The sequence below is a fragment of the Scomber scombrus genome, chromosome 20 (genome assembly GCF_963691925.1).
Source record: "Scomber scombrus chromosome 20, fScoSco1.1, whole genome shotgun sequence".
NCBI classification, from domain to species: Eukaryota; Metazoa; Chordata; class Actinopteri; order Scombriformes; family Scombridae; genus Scomber; species Scomber scombrus.
In genome coordinates this window covers 20,231,315-20,250,617 of record NC_084989.1, presented here as the reverse complement: position 1 = coordinate 20,250,617, position 19,303 = coordinate 20,231,315, and the positions used below count along the sequence as shown (strand labels likewise).

Below are 19,303 nucleotides of genomic sequence, written 5' to 3'. Positions count from 1 at the left end.
ACAAATCTCCCAGGGGATGCTGACCCTCTCTGGGGGACAGCTGGAGGAGTGCGGGGAGGGGCACGGGAGCAGATTGGGGGCAGCAGAATGCCAAGTCCACTCATGTATGTAATGGATACACTAAAGTGATTGTACAACGTGACCCACCACCACCCAACTCTCTGTCGTTCCTCGCTATCCCCACTGCCCCTGCCCCCACCACCCCATCATAATACCAATTAATATCATGGCAGAAGACAGACGCACCAATGATCCGTAACAAGTGGCATCTCTAGAGGGAGCCAGTGCCACGAGACGGCCTTAATTAGGCCTGAAAAATGGCAGGTTATTCCATCCCTGCACTCCCTGTTAATCTGTGCTACAGAGCCACAGAGTCAACCCTGGCCCCAACTGGCAAATGTTATTATTTCATCTTTGTCGCAGCTGTGAATAAGCCAATGGGCGTGACAGCCGGTGGGCGGCCCGAGGTTTTTTAACAAAGCTTACAGGGAAGACACTGCTGGCAAGCGGACACAGTTAGTAAAACCAACTGTTCACCGCTATTGCTGGACATACAGTGCACAACAGGAGCATTTTAATTAATTAGGAATCAGGGAGGTAGCGGAGTGCACATCTGACAGGTTACGAGTCGACCCAGCCTGTCTGCTAACAGAGAACCCAACATCTACTTGTAATTCAAACTGTGTTTTCGCATTCAAATGTCAACCTCTCCCCTTCCCTTCTGCTCTGTATGTTTTTTGGGGTGTAAATTTCATCATGTAATTTCCACTTTGCCTGGCTTCATTATTCAATCTGGAGGTAAAGTCTCAGAGGTACACTTCACTGTTACCTAAACAGAAGGCTGTATGTTGAATGAGATTGAACATAAATTGGAATTAGAGGACAAAAATAAATGTAAGAACAAAACACTTTTTTGCCTCCAGTAGTAATTATCAAGCCTGTGTGGTGAAGCAGATTTCAAAGCACATGGGAATTTATGATGTGAAACAACATTTACACCTTTAGATATATATGTGGTCTTCAGACACAGCTGTGATTTCACATAAACACAAGAAACCCCATTTCAAAAAAGCAATTTTATGTGATAAATTCACACACTGGAACATGTTTTTGTCTTTTTTTGACAGTTACATGTACATTCAAAAAACATAATATAGCTGTATGATTTTGGTGATTTCACATGTGCTTGTTTTGAGGGAAATGCAGCCATGTAGTAAAACACATTCTCTCCATGCTAATTTTGTAACTAGCAAGCTTATTGAAGGAAATCTCTACATGCAGATGTTTGGGCAAAAGTGAGAAGCACGAGTCTACTTTCATCGTTAAGAAATGCTTTTGAACATTTCACATCAGTTGAGGTTTTTTTTAAAAAGGAGGTAAAAACATTTCCACACACAAGCTTACAGTACAGCATTTTAACATGTTGGAAGTGTTCTGACTATTAGCAGATTTAAAACTGGCTCCTAGCTATAGCAGCTCATTTTTATGACTGCACCACTTTAAAACTATGCAGACCAAATTTGAATGCAGCCTGTCTACTCGCTGGTTAGACCTGGACAGAGGCCTGCGTGACCAGCAGCTTTACAGCAGAATAGCTTATAGCTACACCTAAGGGGGGGGGACCTCACAGCTCAGTTATCACTGGCATTGAGTAAGCAATCTGTCTGCTTCAGCTGAGTAATTACAGATTTGCTGTACCTTTTCCTGCTGATGATGCTGTCATGGGCTATGGCTGTTGCTGTGTCCTGGGGGCCGGTTTGATTATAAGGGAATGACTTTGTTTCAGTATTGTCATAGTCTCTGTGCAATAATTTATAAGGCGCTAGTGGGGAGACATGCACAAATTATCTGATTAATTTGAAAGTCAGGTTATATTGATGGGTGATAGTTGCTTGTGTTGCTCTAACTTTAAGGAGGTACTAGACACTTGTTTTGTATGTGTTTTTTTGAGCTATGAACTAAATTACTGTGATGAAACGCCTCGATGTTGATGTTAGTATTGACACCAAATGTATACAAATCAGCATTTCATTGGGTTGAAAATGGCTCAACACTCCATCTATAGTTTTAATCGGCAGTGAACCTAGCAAGGCAAATGCTGACACAGAATCAACTGCTTGGGACATATCTACATCATATAAATTGATATTAAAACCAGGATCCTCTCGTAGTCAAGTTGCTAGCTCAGCAAAAACAAGGGGAACCATACAGAAACTTTTACAAAGGGTCATGAATGTGTTTCCAAAGCTCCACTGGACTTTTGGTGTTTCCAGTGCATACACAGAGCCACAGCTGCTCATGGCTGGTTAGCTCTGACTACCACCTCTACGTAACTGTTCATGCTACACTGAGCGTTGGTCAGTCGGTGTCCCTTTAGCTAGGCACGAGGCCACACCCCCTACAGTCATTGTCCTGTCTGGTCCTCCACTGCATTTTTTAAACAATGCTATGAGGAAGGCAGCTTGAAGAATTTGGATGTGTAGTGACTCTTTAAAGTCACTGAGCAGCAACAATCATCTGAGGATAAGTCACTGGCAGTGTTGATACCCAAAAATAGATCTTCAGCTCTGGTGTCATGCATTCTTTAATAATGATGGCAAATAATATAGAGGTGATGTTTATTCTGGCAAATACTCTCTACCCTAAGGCTCATATTTAAGAAATAAATCTTTAATCCAGCAATATCTCAAAATACCAATATCAGCTCCACCCTTGCTTTTTGGGAATTTAACTTTAAGCGTTACAATTTAGAGATGAACATAAAAATACTTCGGAAACTCGGCAACAAAGCCAGATTGCTCAGACTACCTGTAAGGCACATCAATAAAAAAAACAGCCACAATGTGGTCAAGCACAAAGAAAAAAAAGGAAATGCACACATGAAATATAGTCTCTCACTTTTGCAAATGAAATCATTTGCTATTTTTGTTCACCCTCCCGTGAGCACAGTGACAAACAACTCCAAAATATGAATGCAAATAACATATTTAAAAGAGCCTAATAGCCATTTCCAATACAATGCATCATTTTGATCAATTGTACTTATTCAGGTCCACACGCCTCCTTTACCTTTTGCCTCTGATTGTATTTTCCAAATGCCAAGAGCAGATGAATCGCCGCTGCAGACGTACAAGTCATTTACCAACAATGAGGCCAAATGCTAAACACAGGGGAAATGAAATGCGATGCATGGCTACAGCTTCTTGCCCCCCCATCCCCTTCTTTTCCTGGACTAAATTCCCGGAGTACTGAAATCTCTCTGCTTCCTTTTGCAAGATATTGTAATGCATTTTCTGCCCTGCTGCCCTCCATGGTGATCGCCTAATTACACAGGGCTTCAGAACAGAAAGTCAAACAGCGGCAGAACACTACTCTATCCCAGCATGAGATATCACATTACGTCGTGATATTATTGTGGATTAAGACCACAGGAAGAGTCAAGCACTGTCATTAATTTAGTTGGCTATGAAAGTATGGACTGAGAGTAACATCTCTAATGAACGATAACACCTACAATACCTGCTATTAAATCTTAAGGATGTATCTCATACTAATGACGCTGTCTCCGTGAAATGACCTCGAGCTGTGAAATGAATATGTGCACAGTGGACTTGTTTTGAGGCACAAGAAAGAGTTTTAATGGCTTTGAGAGTCAGCAGGCTGTCTTTATGAGTCAAACTTCAAGCGAGTATGAAGAGGGGAAAAAGAGGAGGGAAGCTGGACCAACTGCAGAGCTGTTTCTAGGTCTTACCTGTCCTGGCATGGCATTTTCACAGAGGAGAGTCTCATAGTCTATGGCAAAGACTGGGGCATTATCATTTATGTCCAGCACCGTGATGAGAGTGATGCCTTTTCCAATTTGGGCTGGATCCTCTGAAAGAGAAAAAAAGAGAAGAGAGTTTTCTCTTTGTGTCACAGCATTCAGCAAACTTTCTTTTAAACACTTTATTTCTGCCTTAACTTTGCATTGAAGCACTTGGCCAAATTATGGAATATTGATCTTCCTCATGTGTTTTAATTAATCACAAAGGAGGAGGAAAAAAGTGCTGCTGTAATGAAATATGCAGTGTGCTTCCAACAGCTGGCGTCCTTACCCGCTCTGCTGTGGATCAGCCAAAGTGATTACACTCGTTGTGGGCTTGTTGTCGGGGGAAGGCTGCGTGTGCGAACGAGCCATCTTGCACAGTGGGCTTCACGCCTCTGCCTGCCTGACACACACTGATGGCTAAATGGCTGCGTCTGAGTGCAAGATGATGATTTAGCCTGGCGTCGCCGCCATGCCGGACAGAGATGACGCGCTGACATTCGGGCCGGCTGATTTGATGGTGATAAAAAGGACGTGCGGTGCCTCGGGCCACAGACTTGTTGTCATTGCTGTGGTCTGGGCAGAGCGGATGAAAATGTGAGTGACTGCAGCTCAAATACACAGCATCCCTCAACCAAAGAGTCCCTGCACCCTCTTCGGTTACAAAGAACCCATTTACTATAAATACTGTCATAAGGCGTACAGGGCAGTGGATTTAGTTGCCAGTCCATGAACTCAAAGATGTTTTCAGCTGCAAACAGTGCCCGAGTGTCACTGTGTGTCAGAAGCCAGTACTTCATGCATGAGGGACTGTAGTGACATTTCATATGGCTATTATTATATGCTGCCTTCTCTTTGTTGCTATATCAGGCAAGCACTAACACTTGGGAATCAACCAAGTAGTGTGTTTGCGTGCTGTTAGATGTAAATAAAAACATCTTTGAAGCAAAAAGTGATGAAAAGGTTTTGAAATAAAAAATGAATACCTTTTTTTCCACACAGTGTTCAGTCAGAAGATGTGAGCGCAGAGGAACTGCCAAGGTGACAGTCTGGTTGTCTTTTTTAACTTATACTGATGTAACGCAGCTGTCTAGAGCGCTCGTTGGAACCTGTGTTAATGATTGTTGCCCACTGTGTTTGTGTGATGGCAGTGGAATGATAGGAATACAGGAACAAAAAAAAAAAGAGGCACTCGTGTCCTTGGAGTCATCGAGACATGGACCAAAAAAGGCGTACAGCGTTTATTCACATTACATTAACATAGTTCACCCGTGGGTGAGATCGCCCACCCTTAGTCAGCATCTCGTCCCCACGGCTCAGGGAGACATGGAGGTCAAAACGACCGTCCTCTGCGTGAATTAACATTCCCCGACAGCCCTACAACAACCCCAGCAATTCCTCACTGCATTGTCAACAGTACAGAAGGTTATGACACATTATGAAGTGGGTAACAACAGAGAAGATCACAAGGCTTCATATACAGTATCTAACTCACAGTAGAACAAACAAACCTGACTGACTTATAATGATTCAAGTGGCAAATCTACAACTCTAAAATTTCAAGTTTAAGTAATTTTTGAAACAAAGAGCCATTAATTTCAGGTTGTGAATTGTATCAGCTGTAGCTAACTACTTAAGCTAGCATCTTAGCATCATGAATTTGCTAAAAACGGTCTCTCAATCTTGTATAAGTTACATGAAATATGCAATTGATGGTTACATGCGTGATATTGTGCTAAAAGTGGGCACAGTACGTTTTATCTTTTAACATTACAAAAGATTTTAGGGTGAGAACCATTGACTGAGTATAAATATGGACATGGTCATGACAGCTACCCAAAAGTAAAGCCAAAACATCTCATTGCCCCCTGGTGGCTGGCTGCAGTATTGGTCATAAATCTCACCCTCTCCATGTTAGCTAATGGGAGCCAAACTAATAACTCAAAGTACATGTCAAAGAAAAGACTTTGGCTCCAAATCGTGTCACACAAACAAGATGGTGGCTCCATGTTTGCACAGCGATAGGAAGTGGAGATGCATCATCCATATCTATATACAGTCAATGGTGAGAACTATTCAATGTGTTTGATAAAAGTAAGCTATTTCGGATAATGATGGCAATTTCTGTTTGAGCAGGTACACACAGTGCTCAGTAATTTTTTTCAGATTTTTGCTTTTAAGTTTTTTAAATTTATGGTTTTTGAAACATTCAAAAAATAAGCACTATCCTTCACAGTCTTTAAATATTGATTGTCTGTCTTACTAGATCCACCTCTACAGCAAGTGGAGCAATCCAAAGTTTGACAGGTCTGCTAAGCTTAGTAGTGGTTGTTAAGAGATAATCAGACAGTTGCTTCTCAGGGGAGGTTTTTAGAGAACAGTCACTTCAGATTTAAAAATTTTTGAGTACTTGCTGCAAGTAAACTTACGGCTCTCGATGCCAAAGATGGTAAGGTTATGGACTGAGTTGGCCTCCCGGTCCAGAGGCTTGGCTGTGCTGATGACCCCACTTAAGGCATCCACGTTAAAGAAGCGCTCCAAGTCTGTGTTTCTGTCAATGGAGTACCTGGACACAAATACACAACCACACACATATAGTACACACATTGACATGCTTTTGGACAGTGGTATTGATTTGACATTTTCATGTTTCTTGTACTTGTAAGGAAAGATTACGATTTTTCTATGATCATAGTTTGCAACACTTGCACTGAAGATTTTCGGCTGATTACAGTACAAGCTTTAACATCAACAGTTTTATCAGTGTCCAGATCACACAGATTTCTAACAAAAGTTTACTTTATATTCAGCAACGCAGAAGAAACTTGGAAATTTATAGCGTGAGTGAAACAAAACCCTATTAAATGTTGATAAAACCGAAGGCTGTCTTATTGTCCCTCAGCACACAACACTGATCAAACCCTTTCAATACACAGCAACTCATATTTCTAGAGAAAATTACAACTTCAATTAGCCTACATCCAAAGGGTATTATTGCAATGTAATTTGACTCTTGTGGCTGCATTAGTTCCACAATAATTTTAATTTCAACAGATGTAGTGAAATATACTGCAGACGCTGATAATAGTCACAGGAGCAAAAAGAGCCAATTTACAGCTACAATGGTGCAGTAATTTGATTTTCTGATTAAGATTACTAACAATCCTAACAGACCAAGCATGAATACCATACAATATCCATTCAATTAATGCAAAATAGGCAGGGATCTCAAGAGTGACACCACACAGATTGTCAATGTGAGAGCTTGTTTTGAGTCATAAATGCCACGGCACAAGTGTTGAGCCTTGACCCTCCTGCAGGAATGCCCTTCTCTTGTTCAAGATGGCATTTCACTTTTGCAAATGCTGCACTCCTTGGCCCTCCCGCCATCTGGCACTGTCTTTGTGACAGTCACATGGGAACTTTCGAGTGTGTTTGTAGATAATGTGGAGGCGCTGGAATGGATGAACCTATTCATAAATGTTTTTGTTGTATTAACCTGGTTTGGAAATCACAGCTTTAAAAAAATAAATAAAAAGTAGAAATACCACCTTGATGTTGCATTTCCAACCAGTCACGATGCAGTTTATATCCATGTCCTTCCACACTCATATAATATTTGTGGTAGAGACTTTGAAGGAATTTAATAAAAAGGTATTAAGTGTACTTTCGTTATATGTGTTCATATGTTTGCCCAATAAAGTTGATTCTGACAGCACACAGGTCATGACAGTAGACGGTACTTCAGATATGGATGTTGCTGCAAAGAAGCTACAAATATTAAAATGTGCATGCTTCACACACATCTTCAACTCGGCAGCACAGACGATCTATAAAATCACAGTTTCAAGGTGGGCACCCAGGATTAATGTCACCGATTCATTATCAAGCAAATGTGAAATATGGTCACAGTTATGGCTGTGAATAATGGCCAGAAAAGTGTTTTTGCAGAATATTATGATGTGACAGTTAAGTTGACCTTTGACCCTTCCAATATAAAATGTCATCACTTCATCATTTTATCCTATTAGACATAATTTATAAATGAATTCTTGAGTTACGGCCAAAAACGTGTTTTATGAGGTCACAGCCACCTTGACCTTTGACCACGAAAATCTAATCAGTTCATCCTTGAGTCCAAGTGGACGTTTGTGCCAAATTTAAAGAAATTCCCTTGAGGCATTTCTGAGATATCGAGTACACCAGATTGGGACGGACAACCAGAAAACATAACGCCTGGAGCCACAGCTGTCACTGGTGCGGAGACATAAAAATAAGTGTTTTCTGAATTAAAGTGAATAATAGCAGCAAGAGTTGCATGAGGGGATATTTGTCTTGTCTAAGCGGCAAGGAGATTGATGGTGTGTAACTTCATGTCATAGCAGGTGAGCGAATCGTTAGTACCTGATCCCGCTGTTGGAGGTATCTGGGTCATGTGCGGACACTCTACCGATTGAGGTGCCCACTTTGGCGTCCTCCGAAACAACCATCTTGCTAAGTGGCGTGGAAAAGACGGGTGGCTCGTTCACATCTTCCACTGTCACCTTGACTGATGTCGTGTCGCTAAATGGGCCCAAGCTCAAGAAGTTGGAGTCAATATTCCTGTTTGTGGCTTCGATTCTCAGAGAAAAGCTGCTCTTTGTTTCATAGTCTAGAGGCTAGAGGAGACAGACAGGAATAGAATACACAACATATATGAGAGATGTTCACTTTTCTTGTCAAAATGAGCAAGCTGGGCTCTGAGGTGGTGGAAAATGTTCTGTTTTTTGTTGTTGGAAATGTAAAGACAACATAGCCATGGGTGAAAAGCCAGTTTATATATAGGCATGCATATCTGTAATGAATCATTCATACAATGCAGGGCTATTGATCCCAATTAAGGACGTGGATTCTAAAGACTCATGACAATTTAACACGGAGTCAGGCTTAAACAAAGTAATTTGCTGATGGATTATAGTTACTTTGTGCTGTGAAAGCAATAATATTGATTTTAGTGAAGGCGGACAACTTGTGAAAAGCATTCTGAAATGAATGCTTTTGAAACATTTTGTCTGGATTATTGAACTCCCTTTTCAAACATATAATATAGTGCAGGAGAAGATTGATTTGACACTGTCATTGTCGGTGACTCCCTGTGACACTGTAATTGTCCGAATTTGGTGCAAAACAAACACAAAAATCAAAATGGGCCAATCAGACAAGAATTGCTAGTGACCACCAATGATTCTCCGTCTCTCTTCCCGCTTTCTTTATCTATCTATCTCTCTGTCTCTCTCTCTCTCCAACAAAAAGAGCTGCAGCAATGAACTGTCACATCCATATTGCCCGAGGAGACCATTTCAAGTCCTCTGAAACCCTGAAATATGAGGCATGGACCCTGAGCTCTGATACACCCAAAGCTGAGGCAAGAATGTGCAACAAAAATGTTTCTGGTATTCTCTATAAATGAAGTGTCTTTGTTATACTGTACATTTAACTTGATAAGTTTCTTTTTAATTCATGTAGGTGGATGTCAATGACAATATTTATAGCATCTTTGTTCCCATGGTGAGAGGAGGGTAAGTTTTTTTTTTCTTTATGTGTTGAAGTGTCTAAATTCTCTCCATTAATCCTCACAACAATCTCTGTACTACCTTATGGTTTTCTGAGGAAAGCTCACAGTGACCTGGGGATGTTTACTTCAATCAAAAGATGTTGGAAATAGTCAATCTTGATTTGTCAAATTAATCCAAAAGTGAAGAAGTCATTTTGAAACCGAGTGAGACAGGTTAAGAGGAGAAAGTGGAGGCGGTTATCCTAATATCCCCCTAATGAATGAGAATGGGCCACCTAGTGCGTAAACATCACAATGGATTAAGACACGCATGCAATACGGTTAACACATTATTTTTGAGCCCGTGCCCCATCCAGCATGCTAAAAGACCCAAATTGTTTCTTAATTTAACTTAAATTTGACATAATGTAGGAGTGAGATACAGGATTGGAAAACATAAAGAATGTTTCTAGGATAAAATTGGTGTTATTATACATATTTTTGCTGTCAACAAAACAAAAATGCATTAGTGCATCTATCAATGCTTCCCAATTTCCCGACGATGTCTGTGTCCATCAAGCCCAAACCTATATTTACCTCTAGATCTTTAAAAACAGGTCATAAATATGTAGTTTCATTTTTTTTTTTTTTTTTAAGCTAGGTGATTTTCTAAAACAATTGGGCACTGTAGCTTTTTAAGAAACAATACACAAACTGAAGTAAATCATGCATTTGTTGGGGACTATTTTCAGATGCGGATTGACACAGCATCTGTAGCTTCTCTAGTGAATACTTAAACCACAATGTTCCTGTTCTTCACAATGAAGGAACACATCACCCAATGCAGCAGTGTGGTTTATCGGTGCGTTATGGATAACAATGGATTACTACAGCATGGAGGGATAAACTCCAGTATCTCAGGCTTTGGGGTTGATTCATTGTTGATTTTGGACCTTTCATGGAAAGAAATGTAGAAAATCGCCAACCTTACGCTTTAATATGTCACTATGAGAGAGTAATCACATAGTTACACATAAATATAGCTGTGACACCCAGTTGAATGTATTGTGATAGATAGGTAAAAGGTAAGACAACCTTGGTATTGTGGTACTGAGATGCTACTTTGTGCTGTAAATACTTTTCTGGTAGCAAAAGGATTGCAAAGACTTTAACTCAAATCCATATTCCAACCAACATTTAATGCCACTCTAGCTTCTGATAAACAGTACAGGCCTTTATCCAACAGCTTGAAAATTCTGCCCTATGTCTTACTGACTTTCAGGAGGGAGAGTCCAGAATATCAAAGTATGAAGACAAAGATGTTCACCAAAGGCTTTATTCGCTGTCTGACTGAACTCATCTTTTTATTTTCTTACTGGTGAATCTGTTATATGTTATAATAACCAGACTGTTTGTATTGCTTTACCTTCAGAAGAATGATGACCCCCTCTTGTGTGTCCTCATCTGTTGTTATGTTGAACATGCCAGGCCCATCGCCATCCATGATCCTGTAGTCCATCTCCGCGTTGGAGCCTATATCAACATCAGTCGCTTTGATTCTGGCCACCACTGATTGCACAGGCAGCGACTCCAGGACTGTGTACTGATAGTTTTCTGAAAAAGGATAGACAGCAGCGGATGTAGGTAATGGATGTTCTTATTTCGCTACCAATTCACCTTCAAGCCGCTCAGCTTTTGTTATACCCCCTCAGCTTTGATTCAGCCATGTGGATCCTCAATAAATTCATGTTGCATAACACAGAGAGGCAGCAGTAGAGACACACATATATAGAAATATATATAGAATATAGCACTTTATTTCCACTTGATACTGCAGCATTGAAAGTAATGGGAAAAGTTCAATATGGAATTAAGAAAAGAGGATTTTGTGTTAAACGCAAAATATAGACTTTCCTGGATGCTGTCAGGATGTAATGGGTTATTCCTTGTACAAAAAAGTAGAGAGAAAAAAAAAAAAACAGGTGTCAACTTTGATCCCTTAGAAATCTTTCACGGGATGAAATGTCCACTCGAAGAATCTATTACTCCAAAACTCTCCATTGTGTTCCCCGAGCTTTTGTCTGACCCTTCGGATTTAAAGAACTCTCATAAGAATAAAGAAGGGAATCATATTCATAATCATAATCTCCCCAATCACCATGGCAGAGCTCATTACCAGACCTTTCTGTGTTCCTCACAGTGTCTCCCTCAGCCACCGTCTAAATGCTAATCTGCCTGACATTGTTTGCTGCCATGTAATCTTTATAATGGCTTTTTAATTTGCCGTGGAATAGCAGCTCTTTAAAAGACCAAAAAATTGCTTTCCTCCCTCCATTTTTGCCCCTCCACCTACCTCTTCCTCCTCTCCTGCCCCCCCTCCATCCCAAGCCTGTCCGCTCATGCAGCTAACCTTGGCTTCTTTCCCATGTTCCTTCCAAGGACTACCTATAGCTCCTAGACTCTATCAGCTCTGATGCTCCATAATGGTCTATCGATTCTGACCTATGACCCTGTGAGCGCTACAGCGGGAGCAAAACCCCAGAACTCGTCCAAAGTCTCTTTCTTCCCAGTGTGACAGTGCTGGGTTAAAACGGCATTGATGACTTGTTGTGCAAACTTGAACCTTTCTTTCCCCCCAGGGGCCAGCAAATTAACTCAGCTTCATGGCAGTCCAGTGGTGAGTGCAGAAGCCAGACAGTGGTGGGGCTATCAGCGGTAAACCGATTGCCAGTGCTTCGGATTATCATGAGAAGCACTGCATGCCTTTGAATCCTAAAGCTCGGCCTGGAACCCATTAGCAGCCCGTGAAATAGGCTGACAACAAAAAAACGGAGGCTGATTGATCCTAGAATCCAACGCCGAAGCAGGCCTCAGCTCTGATGAAGAGTAAAGCAGGGAGGTGCACACCTTGCAGGAAGGCTGTCTTTACTTTTTTTTAATTTTATTTTTTTATTTGGTCATTAAAGTCCAAATGTTTGCTGAAAAACACAAATGTTATAAAGGCAAAGATATATGGGGTATGGGGATATGGGGTTAAAAATGCAGTCAAGAAAGAAAGGTCAGATGAAGTTTAATAATGAGGATGAGTGTGTTTTACGTCTAAGATTAGTGTACTTTCTGTTAAACTTGAGTTTATTTACAGTGTTGTTACAGATTTTATATTTTCCAATGATTTCTTTTCACTGGTGGAATAACAGCCCAGCCTTTTTGTGTGCCACTGCATTCATTGCATACAGTGCAAAAATGCCCTCCTTTCATTCTTTGAGTCCAAGTGGATTTTCAGCAATAACAGCTCTTTAAAGACCCTTTTCAGCAGGAGCCCAAACAAAAAAAAAGTACTGCAAATTAGGGAGCTGGCGGTTTTATTCTGATTGCTGAGTAGCTGTTGAAAACACGGCATTTGCTCTACATGGCTTAAGCTTAATCGACCCTGTAGGGGCAATCAAGAGCGTAATCTTACTGTGAGGGAACCGAGGCGGGTTGTCGTTGACATCGGTGAGTGTGACAGTGACGGAGGTTGTGCCGGAGAGGCCGCCCATCTGGCCGACCATGTCTTTGGCCTGGATGACGAGCACATACTGGTCCCTCGTCTCCCTGTCCATGTTAGGCAGAGCTGTCCTGATGACACCTGAAGAGAGAGAGGGGCAGAGAGGGAGAACATTTTCATCAGATGTAACCATCACAGCCTTGACAGATGAAGTCAAAGTACGCCTTCATTTCACACTGCCTGTGATGTTCCAGATGTGTTCAATTGATATTAAACTGCATGCCATTTAACACTAAATATACAACCTACGATAATAATTACATAGACACTGTATTAACTGTTCGTGTTTGGATGGTTTGGTCAGGTTTGCATTTGTACTACCACCACTTTGAGTGGCTGAGGGTTGACGTTTATTTTTGGGCTTTGTATGCCTTTATTCAGACGGTAGCTGGCAGTCAGGCCGACAGGAAACATAAGAGAGAGGGGAATGACCTGCAGAAGGTCCCCGGCCGGATTCGAACCAGGGACGCTGCGATTATGTGGCATGCGCTATAACCACTCGAACACCAGGGCGCTCCGAGGCTGGACGTTTTAACCATTTATCCGACGATGAGTTATTTAAACCATTTATCCAATAGTTTTAGTTAAGTATCCATTAGTTTTAGCTTTTTATTTTAAGCATGTATCTATGAGGCTAGCAAACTATTTCAACCATTTATCCACTGCTTTAAGCTAACTGAACTTTTTATTATGTTTAGCATCTAGTTATCCATTGCTTTTAGCTAATTATTTTGACAGCTTATCTGTTAATATTAGCTATATATTTTAACTGTTTGCCAGATAGGCTATTGTAAGCTATCTATATCAATCATTATCCATTGCTTTTAGTTAACTACTTTAACAGTTTATTCATTAGTATTAGCTATCTATTTTAATTGTTTTTCTATCAGGCTTAACCATATCTATTACGTTTAGTTAAGTGAACTGTTTATTACTTTTAGCAGCCATTTCAACCATTTATCCACTAATTTTAACCCAGTTTATCCATTAGAATTAGCCATCTATTTCTATTTATCTATTAAGCTAATACTTCAAACATTTGTCCATTACTTCTATCTAACATATACCTATTACTTTACACTGTTCAGGCCTCTCTGTTTTCTTACTAATTTAGTTTTTGTGTAAGATGTTACAGTTTTGTTTTGTTTTTAAATCTAAAGTTTTTCTACTCTACACTTTTTTCTAAGTATGCCCAGACAACAGCAGTAGTACCCTCATGGTTGTACCCCTGGCTGGGAATCACTTTACCGTAGGTGACAGGTTAAAATAAATCTGTTTCATAAATATATTGTGTTCCTGTATTTGGCTAGTTTTTTGATCTTCTTCCTTCAAGATGATGGATTCTGTTCAAAACATACTCGCCAAAGAGCTAAATGCCTCCAGTTAACTGCGAGCGTTGGCTCTGAGAACACACAGGCATAGAAAAAAAGGCCTCAACAGTACCAAACAAAAGGTGATTAAAATACATCTACTTCAACAAAATTACCTGTCATGCCCTAAAATTAGTTAACTAGCAAGCTGGCAAGTAGACCATTGAATGACTGGAAGGCTTTATTCATGCCTGGCCTAAAAATATTAATGATGAATGAATGAAAAAACCCCCCAAAAAAACAAGAAAGATCACATTCATCCTTCAAGAAGCAATTAAACTACATGACTCGGGGTTAATATGTGATGTCCATAATGACTGGTGTCTTGTTTACACACCAGCAATGAGTTGTGACTCCTCTCCGTCCTCAAATGTGTCACTGTCACTGCAAATAGTTCTGTGGTCTGACATATGATGAGGTTAATGTTAAGACGCTGTCAGAAAAACTGAGCACATGCGAGGGGACATTTTCGCCGCCAGGGAAGGCATTATATGTCTGTCCCCGTCATAATTGATCTGTATCAGAAACGATCAGAGATGTGTCAACACTGGCTTCAAATGGCTGCTGTTTTTGTCTGTTGCTGTCTGCTTGTACCTTGCTGTATGAAAACGCTAGTATTAAGCCAAGATGGGGTACACATGCCCAAAATACTAAATAGCTTGTAGAGGAATCTTTTCATTAATGCCATTTTTGTAATCTCAACTTCATCTCTTGACTACAAAGATGATAATTCCAGAGAAATTAACGACACACATTTAAATGCAAAGAAAAGTGTCCTAATCCTTCAAAAGCAATCACCGTTGCTTTCAAAGTTAATGACTTAGCATACAATGTGTTGCATTCATTAAACGGCACTTATTAAAGATTCCTACAGAACATGGAAGATTACTCATTAAGAACCTCACAAAGCTACAGCACACAGTTCCTGAATAAATGAATCATTTTTAGTTGCTTTATCACATTCACAGCCTGAATAAGCAGATCAAAGGGGGGCTCTTGCTTGGAGTTGGCACCTGAAGAATTCCTCATAATCCTTTAAATTACACAGAAACTTGACATGTCATTGAGGTCTGTGGTGGAAATTACCTATAAACACTTGGGAATAAAACACAAAGCATTCCACGAGTTTGAGGCAATGATGTAATTAAGAAATATAATGTACATTATATTTCAGAAAGAGATTTACTTAGGTATGGAGGTCAGGAAGGATTAACCACTCTCTCTCTCTTCAAACTTAAAATCCAGTCACTTGTTATATTTAATAAAATACATATCTTACACTGACTTGCTGTCTGAGTGCCAGTCAGCGTCAAGCCAATCAAAATCATGGTACATATTGTAACCACAGCATTATATAAGACCATTATATAAGACGGTTCATTTCAATTATGTGGTTTTTTCACAATGAGCCCATCAGAGAACATCACACACTACTAAATCAGTTTTTCTTTTGCACCTTCTTCCAGCCTTGTCCCAGGTCAATGTCGTCTTCTTTTGCTTACACTCAGTAGAGAGCATAAGACCCTATAGTCCAACACACATGTTTAGCACACAGAGTCTGACAGGGGTCACGAAATGTAGTTTTAACAACATAGAGAAAAGATTAGGAAATAAATGATAAATCCATAATGTGTCATACTATTTTATTTTATTTTAATAGGTCCACTCTCAGGAGGAAGGGAATAGCACTTCTCATGTTTCTCACTACATGTCCTATAGAAATCTCAAGCAGCATGTTGTCCTTGACTAAGACTAAGGGTGCTTTCACACCACTAGTTCCATTATTAGGTCCGCACCAGGCGAAAAATAGTTACTATGTATCATACAGGCTGTGTGGTCCGCGTTCACACCTGAAAACGAATCAAAATTGGTCCGATTGACGTTCCCTCATCTTCCGGTTGGTCGGCATTTGGTGAAGAGTCAAGACCGAGACCACCTCTTTTTGGAGGTCTTGGTCCGCTTGATTTAGTGCGCACCCGAGTGCGATCGATGCTTTCACAACAACGAAAACGAACCGAACTAAGAGCTTTTGGTCCGAATGGACTGTTTAGTGCGCACCAACTGCTGTTGGTGTGAAAGTGCCCTAAGTGTTGTTTTTAGATGCAAAATTACCATGAATATTTGCAGATTTCACTGGCTGATTTTGTGAAAAAGCAAAAAGTAGATTTGGACATTATTATTTTTATTTTTTATCATTTATTTAAAGCTGCATGAATTAATATTTTTAGATAAAATGTGTGAATTCACTACATATAATGAGAAAGGTGTTGCTCATAGTGAGAAACTAGAGATAATTATCACCCTTGGAGCTTCTAGAGGGCAAAACAGAGCTAAAATTAGAGCTTTAAAGTGTTTTAAATATGTCAATGTGGCGTTTACAGCTTGTTGCGCTGCACCCCCAAGGGCCCAAAAATCTCAGGTCACTTTATGTCTAAGCGAAGACGCATGTTTATTAGGTTATTTTTACGTAGTCTGCACTTCAGCAACAACACACAGAGATATAAAGGTGAATGGAGGAAAGGGCCAAAGTTGCAAGAATATAAGACTCGTATTGATGGGACAAAGTATTCTCAGTGCTTTCCAAAACTATGATTGCATAGAAAAATCCATTTGTGATAAATATATAATGTACAATAAAGACATGTGTGTGTTTATGGTACAATAATTGCTACGTTTAGCTTATTAATGTTTAATTTCGAACATATCAAACATATTAAATGCTTAATGATGTAACCATGGAATATACTGTTTGCTATATAGTTATGCTAAATTCACACAGTTGCCATTTTCCTCTGGTTTCCCGTTCAGAAAGATCAAATGCTGTTATCAAAAGGATTATGTTGTAGCCTACTGCTGTGTTTTAGGTTGTAAGTTGTATAAATGTAGGAAATCTGGAAAAATTGCTGTAATTTCACCACTTCCTGATTGACCTGCAACTGAAAAGAGAATAGATAGTTATAAAATTCAGAGGATGTAGTAAAGGTGTCAATTCTGAAATATCAATACATGTAATGGATATTTATTTGAGCCTGAAAGAATAAGCCACTGGATGTAATCGAGCTTGTGATGTAACGTTAACCACCTTCCTGTCTTTTCACTCAATCTCAGAAATGTTCTGGTTAACTCAGTAACATAATGTAACAATTTGCTCACTAGAACACGTATTTCTTTGTAATGTTTCCCCTATATTCATTCTTCTAATCATTCTCACACAACCTAATATCAGCAGGCTACTAAAGATTTTAAATTGCATGCTGAACAAGCAAAACAACTCCCTAACATCACGTTAACGTTGGATTTCTTTAAAGTCATCGACTAGCACATCAAATCCCAGAATCCTCCCTCTTCTTATCCCTCAAAGGACATCTATTTGAAAGGTACCGTTAAAGAGTAGCTCCTTTAGGGCAGTGCTTAATGTGTGTGTGCGAGCAGCAGAAAAGTGAAGGTGAATGCCATCAGAGCAGAGGAAAAGGTTAGCAGTAAGTTGTCAGTCTGGCAATAAATAGAAAGTAGAGGCCGCAGTGTGTCAGTTAATAAATGATGCAACTTCTCAAGATCAACAAAAGTCTGTTATTTCCCCAAACTGCTGGAAAATTGGAGGGGGTAATCCCTGAAGTTAGTAGCAATGGGCTAGCCTGACCTGACCATGCTCGCTTAAGGTGGAGTAACCTTTAAGGTGGACCAGCTATTCTCATTTTAATGTCAATCTCAGTTGCTCCTACTGTAAACAGAGAACACAGACATGTCTGGCTACTGGCTCAGCAACAACCCCCTCTCCCCATCCCCCAACCTCTACTGCCCCAAAGCAGCCAACCTCGGGGAAACACTGATGTGTTCGTACAGGTTACATCCAACACAAAAGTGTGTTCGAGGCACTAAAGCAGCGAGTGTTTTGTGTGGCGTGAAGAGGCTGGCAAGACAGGTGTCAAGTGTCCTCCAGCTGTTTCCCTGGACCAAAAACACTTGAGGAGATCTATTACAAGTGTTCGTTAAGTGAATGCTTATTTACATGTCAGCACGTATTATTAAATAGGCTTGTTTAATTGATTTATTTTAGGTACTACGAGGATTAATGAGGGGATGTTTATGTACACAGTGATGAGCCTGCCGGAGGACAGACACCCCTGGATGAAGATCCCATAGGTGCAGCTGACTGAGTTAGAAACTTTCAAGAAAACACATATTTGGAGATGATGTTTTCTAATGTTTTGTTTTCTAATAATAGAAATAAAACACCTAAAGGGGTCGTTTCGGGGACACTGTGATAAACTGGAACCAAAAGTGTGAAGTCCACCTAAAATAATGGTAATCCAAATCGAAGGGCTGAAGTTAAAAAAAGGTACGGTTTGGGCTAAAGTAATCTTTATTGAATAATAACCTCATATTTCATACCCTCTCAGCGTCAATATAGTTATGATTAATTTCAACTTGATTTTGTATTGATGGAAAAACTCAACACATCTATGCACTTAAGACTATTTTCTTTTGTATGACTACGACATACTAAGTGCAGTACATGCTGAGCAGGAGTCAGGCACAGAAACCGGTGAAACAGGACCAGGTTATACAAAAAAATTTAAAAAAAGACCCGGGTAGGCTTTAAGGAAGAGAGCATGTGCTTCTTTGACCATTTTTTCTCTCTTCCTCTGCCATGTACAAGAGGGGGGTTGGGAGAGCACCGTCATGTCTCACAGTCTACAGTTAGTAGAGTAATAATAACTTGTGCAAATTATCACTTTTTCATGTTTGGTTCATTGCCTTTACAGCTCCACAGACCACAGTCCCTTTAAGACACCTTATTTTGGACTGCATTGAAGTCTACATTAAGAGGACCGACTCTAAGGTGGTAATTTCGGAGACCTATTCAATATCCAACCTATACATTCACAACCTTAAAGGGGTTAATTAGCGTGAGCCCCCTCTGGAGAGATTACATTCGTGAGCAGTCGGAGTGAGGGCTCAATTTATGACAAGGAAATAACTAAACAGTCTGGTGTCTTGTCACTGCTTGAAGAGAAGGATGAGGTAATGAGCGATAAGGGTTTCCT

The 19,303-nt window shown here is 40.1% G+C and overlaps 1 protein-coding gene across 2 annotated transcripts in view; it reads right to left on the bottom strand.

Moving 5' to 3' along the window:
* LOC134001957 (cadherin-7-like) overlaps positions 1 to 19,303 on the bottom strand; it is a 101,484-nt gene that overhangs the window by 21,224 nt on the left and 60,957 nt on the right. For both annotated transcript variants that reach the window (XM_062441165.1, XM_062441166.1), the window contains 5 exons: positions 12,799 to 12,966; positions 10,765 to 10,952; positions 8,210 to 8,463; positions 6,235 to 6,371; positions 3,752 to 3,873 (listed from right to left, as the gene is read on the bottom strand). In XM_062441165.1, coding sequence (XP_062297149.1) covers positions 3,752 to 3,873; positions 6,235 to 6,371; positions 8,210 to 8,463; positions 10,765 to 10,952; positions 12,799 to 12,966 — 869 coding nt within the window. The remainder of the gene's footprint in view (positions 1 to 3,751; positions 3,874 to 6,234; positions 6,372 to 8,209; positions 8,464 to 10,764; positions 10,953 to 12,798; positions 12,967 to 19,303) is intronic.